The sequence below is a fragment of the Salvia splendens genome, chromosome 5 (genome assembly GCF_004379255.2).
Source record: "Salvia splendens isolate huo1 chromosome 5, SspV2, whole genome shotgun sequence".
Classification (NCBI taxonomy): Eukaryota; Viridiplantae; Streptophyta; class Magnoliopsida; order Lamiales; family Lamiaceae; genus Salvia; species Salvia splendens.
In genome coordinates this window covers 10,864,143-10,883,770 of record NC_056036.1, presented here as the reverse complement: position 1 = coordinate 10,883,770, position 19,628 = coordinate 10,864,143, and the positions used below count along the sequence as shown (strand labels likewise).

Below are 19,628 nucleotides of genomic sequence, written 5' to 3'. Positions count from 1 at the left end.
TTATGTCATTCAAATATCAAGGGTAACCAATTTATTTTAAAATGGGTTATTAACGATTGAAAAAGATCAAGTAAAAGATCAACTTAATTCGTAAAATAGCATATTAAGGGAAGCATCTTGATATATATATATATGGAGATGCAGCTTTGATAGTGGATTTCTTGTGCATAGATTTGCCAAAACTTAGAAGGTGATAACCAAGCAAATAGAAAACTTATCGTCTTATAATATGTCAATGAATTACATAGAATGAGACCTGAGCATCCTTAACCCATGCCCGGATCCAGGCCTCAAGTCCCCTCCACGTCATCATTCTTCTAACTTTCTGGGCCAAGTCACAACTCCTATATCCTGCAGGCCTCATCCAGACCCCAACTATTAATTTGCACTATTCACAACTACAAGTTATTTCCGCGGCATTAAGGAAGCTCTAACGTCCTAGTATATCTCTACATTATATGACACTCTAGAAAAGTATTAGAAATTGGTCACTCGCCCCTTAAAAGGGGTTTTAAGGTGGATGGTTATTCATACGCCATACTTATATAGATGCATTATCGACTTGGGCCCGCTCTAATATATCATATTAGAAATGGACGACTCACTCCTTAAAATGCCTTATAAAGGGGAGGGTTATCCATGCTTATATAGATGAGCTAGGATCATCACTAAGTCGATGTGGGACAAGATTTAAGAGTTTTAATAAAGAGTTCATTGACTTATGTAATTAAGTATATATTGTCGTAATGTCCATTTTGTTAAATAAGGCTACAAAAATTATTGTGTGCATGATTAATAGATGTGTTTTCACAAGAAGCAAATCTTGTTTTTATGCTACGTGTGCTAAATACTATTGTATCTTTGATCTGAGCTTCGAATAATCAAATTTATTCCCTTTACTCATCTAATTAAGAATTCTTGATATAATGATATTAATTTTTTTAATATTGGAATTTTATAGTTGTCCGCTTGCTGAATGACTGCGTCTTTGATTGAGTTTGATGGATGAATTTGTTGATCATGACTTGCTTTCAAATGACTTGATCGCTTCAATTTTACATTATTTTCTTTTCATTAATGACTTTGATGTATACTCCCTCCGTCCGTCATCAGGAGTCACATTTCTTGATGTCACGAATTTTAAGAAATGTTAAGAAAAGTAGATGGAAAAAAGTTACTGGAATATGAGTCTCACTTGTATATATTAGTTTTAAATGAAATGTGAGTGAAATGAGTTAGTGGAATGTGGGACCCTATTACCATTTATGATAAAAGTGAACCGGGACTCCTATTCACGGATGGATTAAAATGGAAAAAACGGGACTCATATTCGCGGACGGATGGAGTATATGTGTGCACCAGGTGTATCGATTGGGAGTCAGTAGAGTCGAAATATAGAGTAAAGATTTTATTTCCTAGAAAGAAAATTTCGTTGTAACGAAGTCCTATGATAATTAATTCGCCAATTTTGATGATAGAAATTGTTTATCAATTTTCTTATTTATGGAGTATATCTCAACTTATTAAAAAAAACTCCTACAACATAGGTTCCAATCAAGTCATACAACATCGATTTTTGTTATCAAGTATATAGTTTAAAAAACATTTGTCAAAGACGTATCTACAAATTTATGGTGATAGAATTTTAACATCCTTTTAGGATGAAAATTATTTCGAAAAAAAATTAGGATGAAATTTGAAAAGAGATAATTTTTTACGCAAATTAAGAGCATCCGGGCGGACGATAGGTCGCCCGATGCCTCGGGCACCATCGTCCGCCCACTGTGGGTGCGCGAACGATGCCCGATGCATCGTTCGCGGATGATAGGGCATCGTCCGCGCTATCGTCCGCCCACTGTAGGCGACGCAGACGATGACGTGGACGATGCATACGCGGAGTTGGCAGCGGCCGCCAACCGATGGACGTTGTTGGACACGCACAACGCCCTCATGCAATGTCAGGACCCGGCCAAAGCCGAATACCTCCAGGGGATGATCGATGAGCTGCGCCGCAAGTTGGGAATTTTGTAGAGTAGTTAACTTTTTTTTCATTTCTAACTCGTGTAAAACTTTTTTTTTAATCAATGTAGGATTTTCCGTTTTTAATTAATCGTGGTATTTTTAAATTATTTTGCATTGACATATTTGAAAACATTTAAATTAATTAACAAAACAATAGTGAAACCTATATGGCGGCCTTTAGGGCAGCTTATAGGGCGTCCCACTGCAGGTGGAATGGTAGAAAGATAAAATGCTGACGTGGCAGTGTATATGGCGGGCTTTAGGGCGTCCCTTAGGGCGCCCCACTCCTAATGCTCTGAGAGCATATCCAATAGCGGCGAGCACACCGACTCGCCGATTTTTGGCGCTCGCCGGTCCGCTCGCCGAACTATTGCAGCCGGCGAGCACCAAATCGGCGAGACAAACGGCGAGCGCACGTCAATTCCCGAGCGCTCGCCTATGCGCTGGCCGCTATTGCAGCCTCCCGATCGGCGAGCGGTTTTTTTTTCGAAACACTATATATACGCGATTCGCACGGCATTCCCATTCACACCACTTGTTTTAACGAGTACTCTCTCTATCTTAATTTCTGTACAAGATCAATAACGCGAAATGGATCACAACAACAAGCCTACTCCGGGGACGAGCGGGTCTCAAACTCCCACGGTACCGGTAGGAGGTGGATGGGGTCCGATGCCCGGGTACTACTACCCTTGGCAGCAGATGATGCCCGGGATAGCACTCGGGGGTGGTACGCCGGGATGGCAGGGGATGCCGGGGGGTCCGGCGATGCAGGGCGGGCAGGGGGTACCGGGGGTGGTACGCCGGGATGGTAGGGGATGCAGGGGGGTCCGATGATGCCGGGGTGGGCACCCGGGATGCAGATGATGCAGGGGTACCCGGGGATGCAGGGGTACTCGGGGATGCAGGGGACGCCGGGGGGGCCGGGGATGCAGGGGACGCCGGGGGGAGGGACAACGTCTATCGCCCCAGTTTTGATTTTGGTACTGCTTCTTCGCACACATCCACCCCAGCGGAGACGCAGTTCACAGGGTTTGAGACCTTTTCCTTAGAGGAGTTGGGAATAGATCTCGGGGATGCGGGCACTCCCGTTCAAACGGGGGAAGTAGGGCGGGGTCGGGGCGCGCCCAAGAAGAAGAAGGGGAAGAGGGTGGTCGGTGAGTCATTGCAGCCGGCTGGTGACGACAGCCAGCCACGCAGGAATTGGACGGACGCGGAGAACGTCGCCCTGTCCAAGGCGTGGATGAGTGTCTGCGATGACCCCCTCGCCTCGAACAATCAGAGGATCCTCAACTTGTGGGCTAAAATATCAGCAACCTACAAGGCATTTTGCCCGGCGGGGAGGCCACGCAGCGGGGAGGAGTGTCGGAAGGGGTGGGACCGAATCCGGTCTGGGGTCTCCCGATTTTCGGGCTTGTACACCAACGCCCTCCGAATGAAGTCCAGTGGCCAAACTGACGAGGACTGCAGGAGAATGGCGGAGAAAGAGTTCCCCTTGCCCGGGCTTTACAAGGAGTTCACCTACTGGAACTGCTATGAGGTGCTAATGGACTCCGAGAAGTTTCGGGCAGGTGTCGATGCTGGCTGGCCGAAGAAGCAGCGCCTGAACTTTTCCGGTGATTACGCCGACGGCAGCAACGGCGGTTCCCACAACCTCCCCGAAGATGCTCAGGAGACCCCGTCCCCTCCCGCGTTTATTCGCCGCACTCGCCCGGTTGGTCAAAGGCGGGCGCAACGGGCTCGCCAGAGGTCCCAGGAGGTCCAACGGTGCTCGTGAGTATGCGAGAGGATTTGAATCCCGCCGCGGCACAGGTGGGGGCGGCCATGTCGTGGCTGTGCAGTCCTCCGCGCCAACAACTCTTGAATTAAATCCTTTTGGAGTTGAATATGAGTATCCGTTTGGCACATGTCGGCATGTGCTTGGAGGAGGCCGGCTTCATCATGCGGTACCCCTCTTCGTACGTTGGGGGCGGCCATGCCGTGGCTTGGACCAGCTTCATTATCGTCGTTAACCCAACTAGTCAGTTGTACACCTTCATCTTCGACAATCATGTCGTGCATGATAATACATGCGTACATTATATCAGCAATGCAGTCGATATGCCACAAACGCGTTTGACCCCTAATTGCCGCCCATCGAGACTGGAGCACACCAAATGCGCATCTGATGCGCATCTGATCGTCTCATCTGATGCGCATCTGATCGTCTTCACAAAGACGGGCCACCTAGGGTATATCCCATCCGCCAAGTAGTAGCCCATATCATACCGGTTGCCGTTGGCGACAAAACTAATGGCCGGGCCGACGTCCTGGCACTGCTCGTTGAAAAGGGGTGACGAGTTGAGGACGTTGAGGTCGTTGTTCGACCCGCCTATCCCAAAATACGCATGTCAAATCCACAGCCGGTAGTCAGCTACGGCCTCGAGGATCATCGTGGGATTCTTTCCCTTGTAGCCGGTCGTGTAGAACCCCTTTCCAGGCAGCAGGATAGTTCTTCCACTCCCAATGCATACAATCTATGCTGCCTAACATAGCCGGGAACCCATGCTTCTCCCCGTGCATCTGTATCAGATCCTGGTAGTCTTCGAGGGTAGGGCTTCGAAGGTACTGATCACAGAAAATTTCAATCACGCCCTGACAGAAATACTTCATACATTCAAGGGCAGTCGTCTCACCGATGTGGAGGTACTCGTCCCACATGTCTGCCGCGCCTCCGTAGGCCAACTGTCTGATTGCCGCAGTACACTTTTGAATAGGTGTGTGGCCGGGTCTGCCAGCCGTATCGTGCCTGAAGCGGAAATACAGATATCGATGCTCCAAGGCGTTAACAATACGCATAAACATGGCTCTGCTCATCCTAAAACGGTGCCTGAAAAGGTTGGCGTTGAATTGCGGCTCCTGTGCGAAGTAGTCTTCGTATAGGCGCTGATGTGCAGCTACGTGATCACGATCAATCACTGTTCGGCGGTGGACAACTGGTCGTGGTCGAGGTCGAGGTACCGCCGGCTGCAAGGCCCTCTGCATCAGCCGATCAATCTCACGGTTTGTATAGGCCTCTAACGCTTTGTTCATTCGACGTTTACTCCTCAGCATCCCCACCACTACCACCACTACTACCACCAGCGTTGCTCATTTCCCGATGTTGATCTTGTACAGAAATTAAGATAGAGAGAGTACTCGTTAAAACAAGTGGTGCGAATGAAAATGAAGTGCAAAGCGCGTATATATAGTGTTTCAAAAATTAAAAAAAATGAAAAATTCGCTGGCCGATCGCTCGCCGGTCCGGAGCCTGTAATGGCGGCGAGCGGACCGGCGAGCGCATTGGTCAGCGCTCGCGGATCGGCATGCGCACGCCGATTTTTTCGCCGAAATGGAGCTCGTCAGTTACAATGGTTCGGCGAGCGCCGGGGATCGCTAGCCGGTCCGCTCGCCGCCATTGTGGATGCTCTTAAAGCTGAATCCCTGCCCCCAAATAGCATCTATCCCTTTAGATACCCCTCTCACTCACATTTCTTTTCTTTTTTTTTGAAAATAAGTAAGTAAAGTTCTTTCCAATATTTCTTTTTGTTTTAGGATACATTTTGACACATCAAATTAACCAATAAGTGAAACAAATTCCTTTTAACGTGAGAAATGTTATGTTATAAGAGCATCTACAATGGTGGAGGTCTGCCGGGACATCCGTCCCATTATGGATGCTCTGGGAATATATTTTGGAAATTTTCATAATGCTTCTCACTTATCGCAACTCAGAAAATAAGTGTTACAACCCAAAACACATGATCCGAAGATCCTTAACCCAAATCTAAATTACGAATGAAGATTATGGTATAGACACCACGAGAAAGGAGCTGAAGTTACATCGGAGCTCAAGGACAAAAATGAAAGAAAGATACCTGAGATGTTTCATTAATAAGCTACGCAAATTTCGGGATTAATTTTTTTAAGAAGGGTAAAATGTAATGGCCGCATCTAAATTCACGTTTTTAATCTGGTGTTGCTCGATCAACTTACCAATGTCGAGTCGAAAACGGAAGATAGAGCAATCTCCGCAAGGAGGAAGTCTCATGGTGGTTGTGGCGGAACTTCTGCGAGAGGGGGACTTTTACTCCATCTGTAAATAAGGAAGATTGGGCATATCCACTTGGGCCTTAGTTATTACACTTTCAATAAAAGTTGGGCCTGATCTCTTTTATGGGTAGAAATATCATATGGCTGGGCCAAGACTATTTATTTAATTTGATGGGCTCTTTAATATGGTGTAGGCTTGCTTTAATTTGACGGTTATACTTATTTAAACATTAGTGGGTTTGTAACTAGGTGGTCAGATAACAGAATTCAGGCTCTGTCATGTGAAATTAGTACTGTAAAAGTGAAGCTCTTAAGAGCGTCCACTATAGGGGAGCCGCGGCTCCCCTAAAGTGAGAGCCATGGAATGCCGCGGCGGGGGGCGGGGATGCCCAGGAGGGAGCCACGCCAGCAGCTCGGCCGCGGCTCCCCTATTGTAGCGGCCGAGAGCCGCGGCTACCCCAGTTTCCTTTTTTTTAATATTTTCAAAAAAAAATATTTTATAAATTTTATAAGCCACGGTGACAGTGGGAGACGAGGCGGCGACGGAGAGCAGCAAGGCGGCTGCGGTGGCGGGGACCGCAGCGGGGGCGGAGATGGCGATGGCATTAGTGATTGACAGGGGACTCTGTACACGGAGGCGGAGTCCGTTGCTATTGCTAGGGCCTGGGACGCGGTCACGACAGATGTCATAGTTGGCACAGATCAGACCGACGTATGCTTCTGGAAGTGCGTCCTAGCGGTGTACAATGAATTCAAACCGCCGGGTAGCGCCGAGCGTACACACGACCAGGTCCGGAAGAAGTTCGGAAGGATCACTACAGCCCTCAAGAGGTTCATTGGCATATACGATAACCAAATGCGCACTGCTAAGACTGGCCGCAGCGAAGCCGACATAAAAGCGTTGTCAATACAGTTGTACAATACTGAAGGCAACACCAAGTTCGCCTACTGGGAAGAATTCCTCGTTCTGCGGGACTCCCCCAAATTCAGAGCCATCTGCGAGCAAAAGTTTCCTCTTGGGCCGAAGCGTACAAGACTCGGCAGGGCCGGCAACTACAGCAGTAGTAGCGGCTCACGTCCCTTCGACCTCAACGACGATGTTTTGGAGGAGCCCCCCTCGTCACTCTCCCGGCGCCCACGTCCACAGGGGAAGCAGTCCTCAATCCGAGATGCTAGATCCTCCTCCCAACACTCTGTTGCGGGCGCGTCTGCATCCCGCCCCGGACCGGCCCAAGTGGCGTTGAACAACACCCTGGAGGTGCAGATGATGAAGCAACTTCATGATACTTTGTCCTTGTATGAGAAGTCGGCCGACCCGCCCACCAAGTGGATGTACTACGACCTCATACTGCGGTTGAGGTCGAGGTGGGGTGGGAGGAAGCGACGGCGGCTGGAGCTGAGGGCGGCGACGGTGACGGCGATGGCGATTCAGTTGGTGAAGAAGAAGCGGCGGATTCTGATGACGCCACCGAGTAGGCGGCGGTGGAGGTGTTTTTTCGGTGTTTTGTTAGGGGTTTTTTTAGTGTTTTTTAAAAAAAATCGTTGTATAATTTTACCTCTTTCTATAATACAACGAAGATTTGGTTTTAATTTTTGTTTTTATTAAATTATGCATTTTTTTATAATTATTATAGTCCGATAATTTTTATTATAGTTAAATTAAAATAGCTTAAAAATGAAAAAAAATAATATTTGGTGGCTTGGGCTTGTCCACTATAGTGTGACCAAGTATTTTTTTGTGGTCCGGCCAAGTTTTGTGGCTTGGCCCACAGCCACAGGTTCTACTATTATGGAGACTCTAATAGCCCCAACTTCGTAATGCTTAAAGGTTGTGGAGTATGCTAGTGCTAAACTTCCAAATGATTCAAGTATTGTAGAGTCTTTGTGGTCAAGAATTGTGAGTAGTGCTTCAAAATGTATAAACATTGTTCAATTTTTGATAAGGATGTCCTTAGCTATTAATACAGTCAATGATCTTATCAAAATTAATTGACATAGAAAATCAGACTCGGTGGCATACGTGGCAAAATGACGTGTTTTCATCTTTTAAAATATATCAAAGTTTGAATTTGGTTTGGAAATTCCATGTTTGAATTTGGCTACATGTGTCACCATCTATTTATTGTCAATGATTATAATAATTCAAAGTATCTACTAGTTTATTGATAGTTTTTCATTTTATAAGGTTAAATAATTAGTAGAATGCAAGGAAGTGATTCTTTGGATTATGATTATGACTTATGGGTGTGGTGAAAATAAGCTCGGTTTGTAATAAAGTTTCAAATTTGCCTACTAATCCACTTAAATCACGTTTTTACATTGGCACAAGAGAGAAATAGACATTAAATGGCAAAAGAGTGATTTCCTTTTTCACTCAAATCTATTCAAAACCAATAAACCGGAAATAAGGGGTTCTCCTCATCGCCTCCACTCCATGCTTTCTCTGCTCTCCTCTTCCCCCACTCTACTCTCCCAAAATCACTCTAATTTCTTAAAATGGTGTTCAAGGGCAGATTTTTCTCTTCCAAAAAATCCGACACTTCAAGCCCAGATGGATCATCCAACAGCCCGCGATCTTTCGGCTCCAACTCCAATTCGCCGATCCGATCCGATAAGAAGAAGTCCAAAGACAGCTCTCCCGCGTCCTCCGCCGCCAGCACGCCTAAAAGCGCAGCTAAAAGCCTTTTGAAGAAGAAGGACTCGTTGAAGGGCAAAGAGTCGCCCAATTCAAGCAAGGCCACATCGAGCTTCTCAGCGTCTCCCTCGCAGCTGAGGAAATCGGAGGAGGCGGGCCCGGCCTCGTTGTCTGTGTCCCCGATTGTGGCGTCGTCGCTGGGGCTCAACAAGATAAAGACGCGATCAGGGCCGCTGCCGCAGGAGAGCTTCTTCAACTTCGGGAGTAGGGAGAAGGGCGTTTCTTTGGGTGCTAGTAACTTATCGCGGCCGTTGGGCATTGGTGGCAATGATGGCGGCAGGAAGAAGGACAAATCGTTTCTTGAGAATGCGGATAATGGGAGTAATTCGGACACCATGTCCACGGAGAGTGGGGCATCTAGGGATCAGAGCCCTCATGTGCTCCAGGTGCAGGAACGATCGCGCCTCCAAAATGCAGAATCGTCGTCTGGAGCTACTGGTATGCTTTCATTTCTTGATGCTTAGTTCCATTCATCATTTTGGTGAAGCTATGGTAATTAACATGTACTACTATTAAGGTTTAGAATTGATTTATTAAACATATTACTGTACTTGGGAAGATGTTTTCCTTGTGATTTATTTACTTCTTTGGTGCCATTAGAAAAATGCATGATTTGGTCTGAATCACGTGGTCAAATTGATTAGAAAAATGCATGATTTGGTCTGAATCACATGTGGTCAAATTGATTAGAAAAATGCATCTGAGTTTGCTTAATCTGGTAAAATGGAATTGATATGTTCTTCTTCTTTCATTATTTAGCACCTATTATGTGTAGATGGTGATAGTTAGTCTCATTAGAAAAATGCATTATTTGGTCAATTATTATTCTTAGTCTTGCACACACAAGTGAATGCATGCCTTTACTTTGGTATGGCACAATTATTGATTTGGCTACTTTTTAGTTAACATAGAAGGAAATGTACAAATGAAGAGCATTGATCTACTTATGCAGCAACTTTAGAAGGCATCTTAGACCACAGTGAAAATAAAAGAATTGGATAACACTACTTTGACATCTAAGATTAGTGGGGGTCAACCACCGACATTTCAATTTTCCCCTGCGTGATATGTTGAACAGATAGTTTTATTGGGTCCCCAGGTATCTCTGAGGCCCTTTGCATTCATATGTAGAATCAAAAGCAGCTACCTTCATAATATGTAGTGAAAGGAAGAGATATTTAAGCCAATCATATCTTAATATACTATAATCCAAAATAAACAAGATTTCTTAAATTCATATTTGTTCTGCACATTGTTGATAATTAGTTTCAAGTGGGAATCCACATTTGCAGCTAGTTAAATCATGAGAAACAAAGAATAGTTTCTCGTTCCCTTCAGAACTCTAGATGGGAAAGAATTGACTCAAGTCAAATTTCTTGACTAGTTGACTGGATTTGAACTTTTTGACTGGATTATCTGGAATTTACCCTATTTATTCTAGAAATTTAAACAAGGATGAACTAGCATTGGTTTTTTTGGTTATTTATTTGATTGGGTTTCTAAACCATCTCAACCACTCAAATCATCTTATTCTCAAGACTGACATTGGTTTCTTAAAAGCAAATTTCATGCCAGATTGCCAGTTAAGACAAACTTAGAAACAAAATGTGTCAAAATCATATCTTTACTTTAGAGAAAATTAACAGATGTAGTACTTTGCTTAAATACAGCAGTAGGTCAAATGGTGGAATCATGCAATTAGCATATCACTCCCTCATTTAGAGCATAATGTACTCCCTCCGTTTCCTAAAAATGGAAATTCTTTCCTTTTTGGTCCGTTTCCTGAAAAATAGAAACTCTCCATTTTAGGAAATGGACCCCACAATCCACTAACACTAATTCCACTACTTTTTCTACTTCTCTTTCTTACTTTATCCATTTTTTCTCCTTCTCTCTCTTACTTTACGAATTTTGCATTAAAACCCATGTCGTTTCCAAAGTTCCAATTTTAAGGAAACGGAGAGAGTATATAACATTAGAGGATGCTTAGGAGGTCACCAACTCTCATGTGCTAAATGATGATAGTTTTGTAATATGTAAAGTCTTGTGGGCCTAGTAGAATGAATCTATAAGGAAATCACATCTTGGTTTTAGAAAGTAAGCTGTAAGTAACTTGGCAAGTCATACCAAGTGCAGAATTTAATAAATACTTTGTACAAGTTTATCTAGGTGATGGTCTTATCAATGAATGTAAGGATACCTTCTCTTTCGAATAAACTTAATGACAACAGTTATTGGTTAAGAAACATGTTCACATGATTGGCATTTTATAAGGTGCTTGCATTCAAGGTAAATATGTAAGTGAGAAAAAAAAAATCAAAATAGTAATATGAAGAAGGTACTTATGTCTATTCCTAATCAATGCTTGTACCTGGACCTTATTATCTCTCAAAGTGAAGATAGCTAATGATATGCAGTAGTGGCTCAGTTTTTCACACTACAAGTGACTGGAGATTCGACAATTATTGTGCAAAATAGTCATTTATAAACTTAGCACCTTTCTAGGCGATCTTGAAAGATTACTGCCTTTTTTATTATATATCTTACTTTTCAATCTTCTCATGTTCTATTGTTTTTCTTCATGCTCGTGTGGAGTCCAGGCACTCAAGCCTGTTGCATGTATAGTGTCCATAATGAAAAAAACCTTGGGCATATGTGGCCTTCTAAGAGATGTTACTTTATGTGAACTGTGTTGAAGGAATGATTATAATAAAGGAATATTTTTGAAAACATCTTTTGATTAAAACCTCTTATTGGAAAGACGGCATTCATCATCTTTCACTTGGGCTTATTCAGGCCAATTTGGCTCATCATGGGATGAATCTGGAGCTCTCAGGAATTCAGATGCATGTACTCCTGAGATGAAGGTAAAAGGGTGTATTTTCTTTGATGTTACAAAGCATCCAATTCTACATTTCCGGTTGAATTTAGATTTGCATCTACGTCTGCAAACTAGCTAATTTTTAATGCTTATGTAGACATATGATTGTGATAATCCAAAAGAGTCCGAGTCACCACGTTTTCAAGCCATACTTCGTGTTACAAGTGTTCCTAGGAAGAGGTTTCCTGGTGATATCAAGAGTTTCTCTCATGAGTTGAATTCTAAAGGTGTACGCCCTTACCCATTTTGGAAGCCTCGAAGGTTAAATAACTTGGAGGTAATAATTACTCTACGCAAGACTTTTTGATTATTTTACTTCTGGATTTTCATGGATACTTAATAATTAAAACAGGAGGTTTTGGCTATGATAAGAACTAAATTTGACAAAGCAAAGGAAGAAGTGGATGCCGATTTGCATATTTTTGCAGCAGATTTGGTAGGAATTCTAGAAAAGAATGCCGAAACTCATCCTGATTGGCAGGAGACTATAGAGGACCTGCTGGTTCTGGCTCGGACTTGTGCTATGAGTTCTTCTGGTGAATTTTGGCTACAATGTGAAGGAATAGTGCAAGAATTGGATGACAGGCGTCAGGAACTTCCCATGGGCATGTTAAAGCAACTTCATACCCGAATCCTTTTTATTCTCACCAGATGCACTAGATTGTTGCAATTTCACAAAGAAAGTGGGTTGGCGGAGGATGAGCATGTATTCCCTATTCGTCAATCGCTACAGACAGCAGATAAACAAGTTCCTCAAGGTCCAGAGAAAGAAGAAAGGCGTTCAATTGATTTAAAAGTTATTAAGCCTACATCTACAAGGAAGTTTTACAGTCAAGAACAATCAGAATGGAAGAAAGACCTTGCTGTACCAGGAAATTTACAACCTTTACTTGCTGAAGCCACAAAGAACCTGGATTCTGCTGCCAGTAGAAACAGGATGGCATCTTGGAAGAAATTTCCTTCTCCTTCTGAGAAAAACCCAAAACAAGCTGCCTCTGTAAAGGAGGAGAGTAGTGACAGTATCATGCAAGCTTCAAAAACATTAGATAGTAGAGGAATCAGTGATGCTGAGCTAGTTACTGACAAGGTGCCCGAGCTTCCCTCTTCTAGAGATGCACATGCCACATCCATAAATCCTAAGCACCAACAAAAACCTTCCTGGGGGTATTGGGGAGATCAGCCAAGTGTATCTGATGAAAGTTCAATAATATGTCGCATTTGTGAGGAGGAGGTTCCCACTTTGCATGTTGAAGACCACTCTAGAATATGTGCCATTGCCGATCGATGTGATCAAAAGGGTCTAAGAGTCAATGAGCGCCTCACTAGAATTGCCGAAACTCTTGATAAACTGATGGAATCTTTTTCAACAAAGGACATGCAACATGGTGCTGGAAGCCCAGATGGTGCTAAAGTATCTAACTCAAGTGTGACTGAAGAGTCCGAGCTTCTTTCTCCAAAATATAGTGACTGGTCCCGCAGGGGCTCTGAAGATATGCTTGACTGTTTTGCTGAACCCGATAATAGTACCACGGATGATATGAAAACTTCCATGTCATGTAAAACTCGATTTGGTCCAAAGTCTGATCAAGGAATGACAACATCATCAGCAGGCAGCATGACTCCTAGGTCACCATTAATGACACCACGTACGAGCCCAATAGACTTGCTATTGTCCGGAAAAGGTGCTTTCTCTGAACATGGTGATCTTCCTCAGGTATATCACTGGCTGCAATAAATTATTGCTAGTATCTTCTTTCTACAGTGTCCTTTTAGCATGAACAATTATAATTGACCATCACCTCTTAGATTCAAATGAAACTGATGCATCTTAATTTCTTATTGAGCTTACTATGGCAATCATCCTTCTTGGCTTTCTTCTACAGTCACCATTCGTCTTTCATTTTTTTGCAACATGATTATATTGACATCTTCTTTAGAATGGGAAGTCAACTATTAAAATGCAATGTAAACCCTGTATCCCGAAGATTTCTCGTTATTCTGGTAAATGTACGGCAATCTATTGCATCCAGTTATTTTGTTGCAAGTCATTGGAGGATCCATCAAGATATGCATTGTATAAGGGTTGGGCATGCTTTTCCACTCAAATGGACTACATGCCTTAGGCTAGTATGGATATCATGCCTTTGGACGTTTTAAGTTAAAATTATTTTGCTCAGCGGATTAGGGGTCTTGTTAACTCTATTTCAAAACTACAAGTCAGTGAGTAGTTTATTTTTCCCCCCTGCTCTCTCACTCTCTTGCTCTTTCTTCCATTTAAAACTTTGACAAGTTTTTTTTATCGTAATCCTTAAAATTTTATGGAACTATTCTTTATGTAGTATAGGGTCTATGCTTTAATGATAATCAGCTTTAATGCGATAAGAAGTATAGTATAACAGTCTTATGCACTATGGTGTAGTAACATAATTGTATATTAGCTTTCAGTTCTTTGCCAGATAATTTTGACACTTTTGCTAATCATATCTATCAACAATATCATATGGACTTTTGGCCAATGCAGATGAATGAACTCGCTGATATCGCTAAATGTGTAGCAAACACCCCTCTGGATGATGATCGCTCTTTGCAGTACCTGCTTTCTTGTCTTGAAGACTTGAAAGTTGTCACGGAACGTAGGAAGTTCGACTCCCTAACGGTAGAGACCTTTGGAGCTCGTATTGAGAAATTGATCAGGCAAGTTGATTTTGTTTGAACATTGTTTTAGACTAGTTACGGAGTAACCATTCTGATAATTTATTAAATCGCCCAGGGAGAAGTATCTACAACTATGTGAACTAGTCGATGATGACAAAGCTGATATAACAAGCAATGTGATTGATGAAGATGCTCCGTTGGAAGATGATGTTTTGCGTAGTCTACGAAGTAGCCCAGTTCATTCTTCCAAAGACCGTACCTCAATAGATGACTTTGAGATCATAAAACCAATCAGTCGTGGTGCATTTGGTCGGGTGTTCCTGGCAAAAAAGAGAACAACAGGAGATCTATTTGCAATAAAGGTATGTTGAAAACTTCAACATATAGGACATATAATACAAGAGCATATCTGGTTTTTAGATAATGCAGATAAAAATATAGGAAAGATAATATTGAACTAACAGAGTAGCTTGATATTCCTAAGTTATCTATTCTGCAGGTTCTTAAGAAAGCAGATATGATTCGCAAGAATGCAGTGGAGAGTATTTTAGCAGAGCGTGATATATTGATATCTGTTCGCAATCCTTTTGTGGTGAGCCATTTATGTATTATCTTGATTTGCTCTAATTATGTGTTATGATCATCTATCTCATTTTAAAATTATATCTGATTTCCTAGGTCCGCTTCTTCTATTCATTCACTTGTCGTGATAATCTGTATCTTGTAATGGAGTACTTGAATGGGGGAGATCTTTATTCCATGTTGAGAAATCTAGGCTGCTTGGATGAAGATGTTACTCGCATATATATTGCCGAAGTTGTAAGTTTCTTTTGCGACCTTTTCCACTTATCCGTTTCCTTATACTTGGGTAACTAAAAGACATGCATCGCCTACAATAATGCATAGGTGCTTGCTTTGGAGTATCTGCATTCTCTACGCGTGGTTCACCGTGATCTGAAACCAGATAATTTGTTAATTGCACATGATGGCCATATAAAGGTTTTCTCATTTCCCGAGCCGTTTTATGCTTTTATGTTAAATTCTCATAGATTTACTCAATTTTTACCTCTGGATGTTACTTCTATTGGTTTGCCTGTGGATTTATGATTCCATTAGTGAACTTTTATTTGATTGTGTAACTCCTTGCATGAACACAACTTTTGTGTATTTGAGCATTATAGGTGAACATAGAATTTGTCAGAAACTGGGGAATTGATTTGTTTTCAAATTCTATGTGTGGGTTGCTTGAATTGTTGTTTTAAGAAAATAATTTACTTTTAACAACTCATGAGCACTATACTGTCATATGATCAACTTTGAATTAAATTTTATTTATGGTTTTATAAACATCGAACATACGAGTTCTCACAGGAAATTATAATGTGACAACTGAAGCACATGGAACTTGTGTTATGTCTTAATTATATGTGAAGGAACCTCATGATTCTTGCATTCTGAGGTACAAAGACTCTTGCTATCAATGTGAACAGTTAACAGACTTTGGACTATCGAAAGTGGGTCTTATCAACAGCACTGCCACTGATGATTTGTCGGGTCCGGCCGTCAGTGGAACATCTTTAATGGATGAAGACGAACCACCATTATCTGCTTCGGAGCATCAACAAGAAAGGCGTAAAAAACGGTCTGCTGTGGGTACTCCAGATTACTTAGCACCTGAGATTCTTCTTGGAACTGGGCATGGTTGGTGCAACTTTTCCTATTTCGTTTTTGGTTTTATTAAGTACATAGAAGTGCTACACCAATTTCATTAGGATAGTCTGAGCACCTGCAAAAGTGTCAAAAATCATCTAAGAATCTAACAAAGAATGAACCAGAAATTAAGCAGGGTAATCTGAGCACCATCAAAAATGAAGCAGAATATCTTTGCCATTGTAGTTCTTGCTAAATTGGTATCATTACCTTCTAGTACTGCTTCTTATAAAAAAAATGCAGAGAGAAGAAAAGAATGAGACTGTGGCATTCTTTGCTTTCTTTAGAAACAAATCTTGTCATTGTGTTGTACTTTAGAATTAATATAAATTACTAGTTGTTTTTCTGTGAAGTAAGAGTTCTCCACTAGGGGTCCAGGTATTGAATTGAACTATTTGCAGTTTGTACATCTTTACTTACTTTTTTATATTATAAACATTGTCGACTGATGAGTTCTAGCATTTTTTTCTCCTTTTGGTATTTTTAAGATTGTATTTTTCCAAGTGAGATTTTCTCGTGTATATCTTGCATATAACTTGTTGATTTGAAATTCATAACTATATTGTGTATGTGCGCCATTCTTCAGGATTTACTGCTGATTGGTGGTCTGTGGGAGTTATCTTATTCGAGTTGATTGTTGGCATCCCTCCTTTCAATGCTGAGCACCCTCAGGTTATTATTTTGTTCAATTTTTATCCTATCTTCTCCATCATAGCTTTATATGTACTTTCATTCATACACATTCTTCTGTTTGGGTTTATGGCTGAGAATTCTACGCAGAGTATAGGAATGTGCATTATACATCTGAGGATATTTTAGGTCATCTTAAGCTCATATATCATATCTATGTTGTTTAATCATCTGCGTTGATGTGAATTTTTTTCCCACTTTTGCCGAACGGTAGAACTTGTTATTTTGGGTGTTTAGCTGGACTCAGGTAACCGTAATGTGCATATCTGAGTTTGAATTTGTGTATTTGTAGATTGGAAACCTAGAACAAACAATGTATGAGATGCTTCTGCATGAAATTTAGGGATGTCACTTGGCTCCCTCTTTGACTCTCTCAACTTCTTGCATAATCAACAAAACACATTCTTTACAATCTAGTTTTTGGATAAATTCATACTCTTACATTTTTTATGCACAGCGATTCATCTCCTAAGATGTTTTTTTAGTGCTTGTGATATTATTTTGGGGTTCCAAGATCTCTATATTATAAAATATAATGATCACATAAAAATCAAATGGCTTCGAGTCCACCAGTTATTTTACATGTTCACCTTTAGAACTGATGAGCTTATAGCACCATTGATTAAAAAAACGCCAATTCTCGTGAGACCTGATTGAGGAGACATGACTGTATTTCTTATTTATTCAAATTATAAATTAATCGGGAATGTAATTTCTCAACCATATAACTCATGTCCCCCAGTTGACCCTGATAAAATAGAAATCATCCCCTGCCTCCCCTTTACATGAAAATTTATCATTTATAAATCACCCTGATTATCATTTCGACTTTTGAAGTGAAAAAGGTCATCCATTTATTTTGATTTGCTACTCATACAGTGTCCTCAAACTATGTTTCTTGTTTTTTTAACTTTCTTTGTAGAAAATATTTGACAACATTCTGAATCGGAAGATCCCTTGGCCTGAGGTGCCTGATGAAATGAGCTATGAGGCATTTGATTTGGTCGATAGGTAAGAAAATTATAGTATCTATTTCTACTCTTTCTGATGCAAGGACAGTATGCATACCTTGCCTAAAAGCATTTCTGCTTTTAAAGTTTCTTCCTATTAAGTTTCTTGTCTTTGTTGGTTCATATTATGAAGATTCTAGTATCTGGTTATTTTATTCATTTTCATCTCCACTGGCAGGTTATTAACTGAAGATCCTAATCAAAGACTCGGAGCTGTAGGAGCTTCAGAGGTAGTAACATGTCGTGTAATGGTCCCATTTGATTTCTTCTGTTTTCTATCATCCATCTGATAAAAAAATATTCGGAATGTGCAGGTCAAGGAGCATCCATTTTTCAGAGATATTAACTGGGATACACTTGCTAGGCAAAAGGTTTTGATTGTATACGTATATGAACATAGTATTGGTCTGTCCTGCCAAAAGCAGCGATGCCTAATATTCTTGTGCTCTCGCAGGCTGCTTTTGTTCCTGCCTCAGATGGTGCAATGGATACTAGTTACTTTACTAGTCGCTACTCCTGGAATACTACAGACGAGCATGTTTATGTTGGTAGTGATTTTGAGGATTCCAGTGACAATGGTAGCTTAAGTGGTAGCAGCAGTTGCCTAAGCAATAGGCACGAAGAAGTGGTACTTACATTATTTAAATAATTGGAACCAATAGTTCTCTTATGTTGCTTCTCTATCATCCTAATTAAATTTGGTGGCAATAGCAGGGGGATGAATGCGGGGGACTTGCTGAATTTGACTCGAGCAATGATATCAATTACTCATTCAGCAATTTCTCATTTAAGGTAATCCAACAATACGTTTTTTTCTCTAGTTATGAAGATTGCATTAGATATAAAAGAATCCCAGAATGTCAATCATTTAAAAATCGGAACTCTTATTTCTCATCGTTTATGTGAATGCCAAGCGGCAAGAAAGTCGATAATTGCTGCAATGCAAAGAGCTAGTACCTTACTCATGCTCAAATGACAGCCTTCTTTCTGTATTTACTTCTCATTTTTGGGTGACTACAGAATCTTTCCCAGCTCGCATCCATCAACTACGACTTGCTCACCAAAGGTTGGAAAGATGATCCACCTACGAATTCCAGTACGTAACTGTGATCTCATCTCTCTATTTCCCTGCTCCCTTGTACCTGCATACATGCATGATTTCTTGGGGGATCAGATTCCCAGTTCCGATCCTTGTAAATGTATTTTGGATTATCTCAGCCAATTAATCTTGTTTATGATACAGACAAATATATACTGATGATGAAATAGAATTTTTGGCTTACCGTATTTGGAATTTTGCTCCAGAAATTCATCTTTGGGTTTTACTCTAGAAATGGAAATAAGGTATTTTTGTTCCTCAAGGATTTGTCTTGATTGGAGATATGATATCACTAAGTATATGTATGCATTAAAAATTTAAAACACGAGATCAGATTAGTGCTAGTATTTATGATCTCATGCCACTTGTTACCCACAATTCTATCATCATTTTTTCACTTAGACATCATTTAGTATATAGTATAGTATTTATGTGTGTCGTCTTTTATTGTTTTAATTCGCACTTATTTTATACTAATATCTTAATTAAATTTATAGGCGAATAGTTCAAAATACAAATTTCATCAAAATTGAAAATCACATAAAGAAAAAACATAATCTAAATATAATTTTTGTGGCCATTAGTGTATGCGATCCTCCATGCCATTCTCTAATGCATGTAATTGATGTTGCCAAACATGTCGAGAAAAGCCGTGTTGTGCCTCGTGCATATAGAGTATTTGTTGGAAGGCTTGGGTTGTCAATGACCTTAAATATTCCACGCCAAATATATCTCGAATGGCATGGCTGAATCATTTGAAGCATTTCTGCCCCTTTGATTCAACATGCGTAGGGA

General features: G+C 41.2%; 1 protein-coding gene across 2 annotated transcripts; it reads left to right on the top strand.

The window, feature by feature from the left end:
* Window positions 1-8,460: 8,460 nt before the first annotated feature.
* Window positions 8,461-19,021, top strand: LOC121804602 (probable serine/threonine protein kinase IREH1). Of its 2 annotated transcripts, none has more exons than XM_042204207.1 (17): window positions 8,461-9,226; window positions 11,585-11,655; window positions 11,767-11,946; window positions 12,022-13,383; window positions 14,191-14,363; window positions 14,440-14,686; window positions 14,824-14,916; window positions 15,003-15,143; window positions 15,231-15,323; window positions 15,815-16,025; window positions 16,621-16,706; window positions 17,647-17,735; window positions 17,913-17,964; window positions 18,049-18,105; window positions 18,189-18,362; window positions 18,449-18,526; window positions 18,755-19,021. In XM_042204207.1, exons 1-17 carry the CDS (start codon window positions 8,590-8,592, stop codon window positions 18,836-18,838), a joined length of 3,828 nt encoding a protein of 1,275 aa, XP_042060141.1. In that variant the 5' UTR covers window positions 8,461-8,589; the 3' UTR covers window positions 18,839-19,021. The 2 variants fall into 2 exon arrangements, with proteins under 2 accessions (XP_042060141.1, XP_042060140.1); XM_042204206.1 differs by having other exon boundaries at window positions 18,446-18,526.
* The last annotated feature ends 607 nt before the right edge of the window (window positions 19,022-19,628 follow it).

Bases quoted from the DNA above. Each gene is read 5' to 3' on its own strand.
- LOC121804602 (XM_042204206.1), top strand. From the start codon at position 8,590: ATGGTGTTCAAGGGCAGATTTTTCTCTTCCAAAAAATCCGACACTTCA. The intron at 11,947-12,021 runs GTAATAATTACT...TAATTAAAACAG, and splicing joins GAAGGTTAAATAACTTGGAG to GAGGTTTTGGCTATGATAAG. The intron at 16,026-16,620 runs GTTGGTGCAACT...GCCATTCTTCAG, and splicing joins TCTTCTTGGAACTGGGCATG to GATTTACTGCTGATTGGTGG.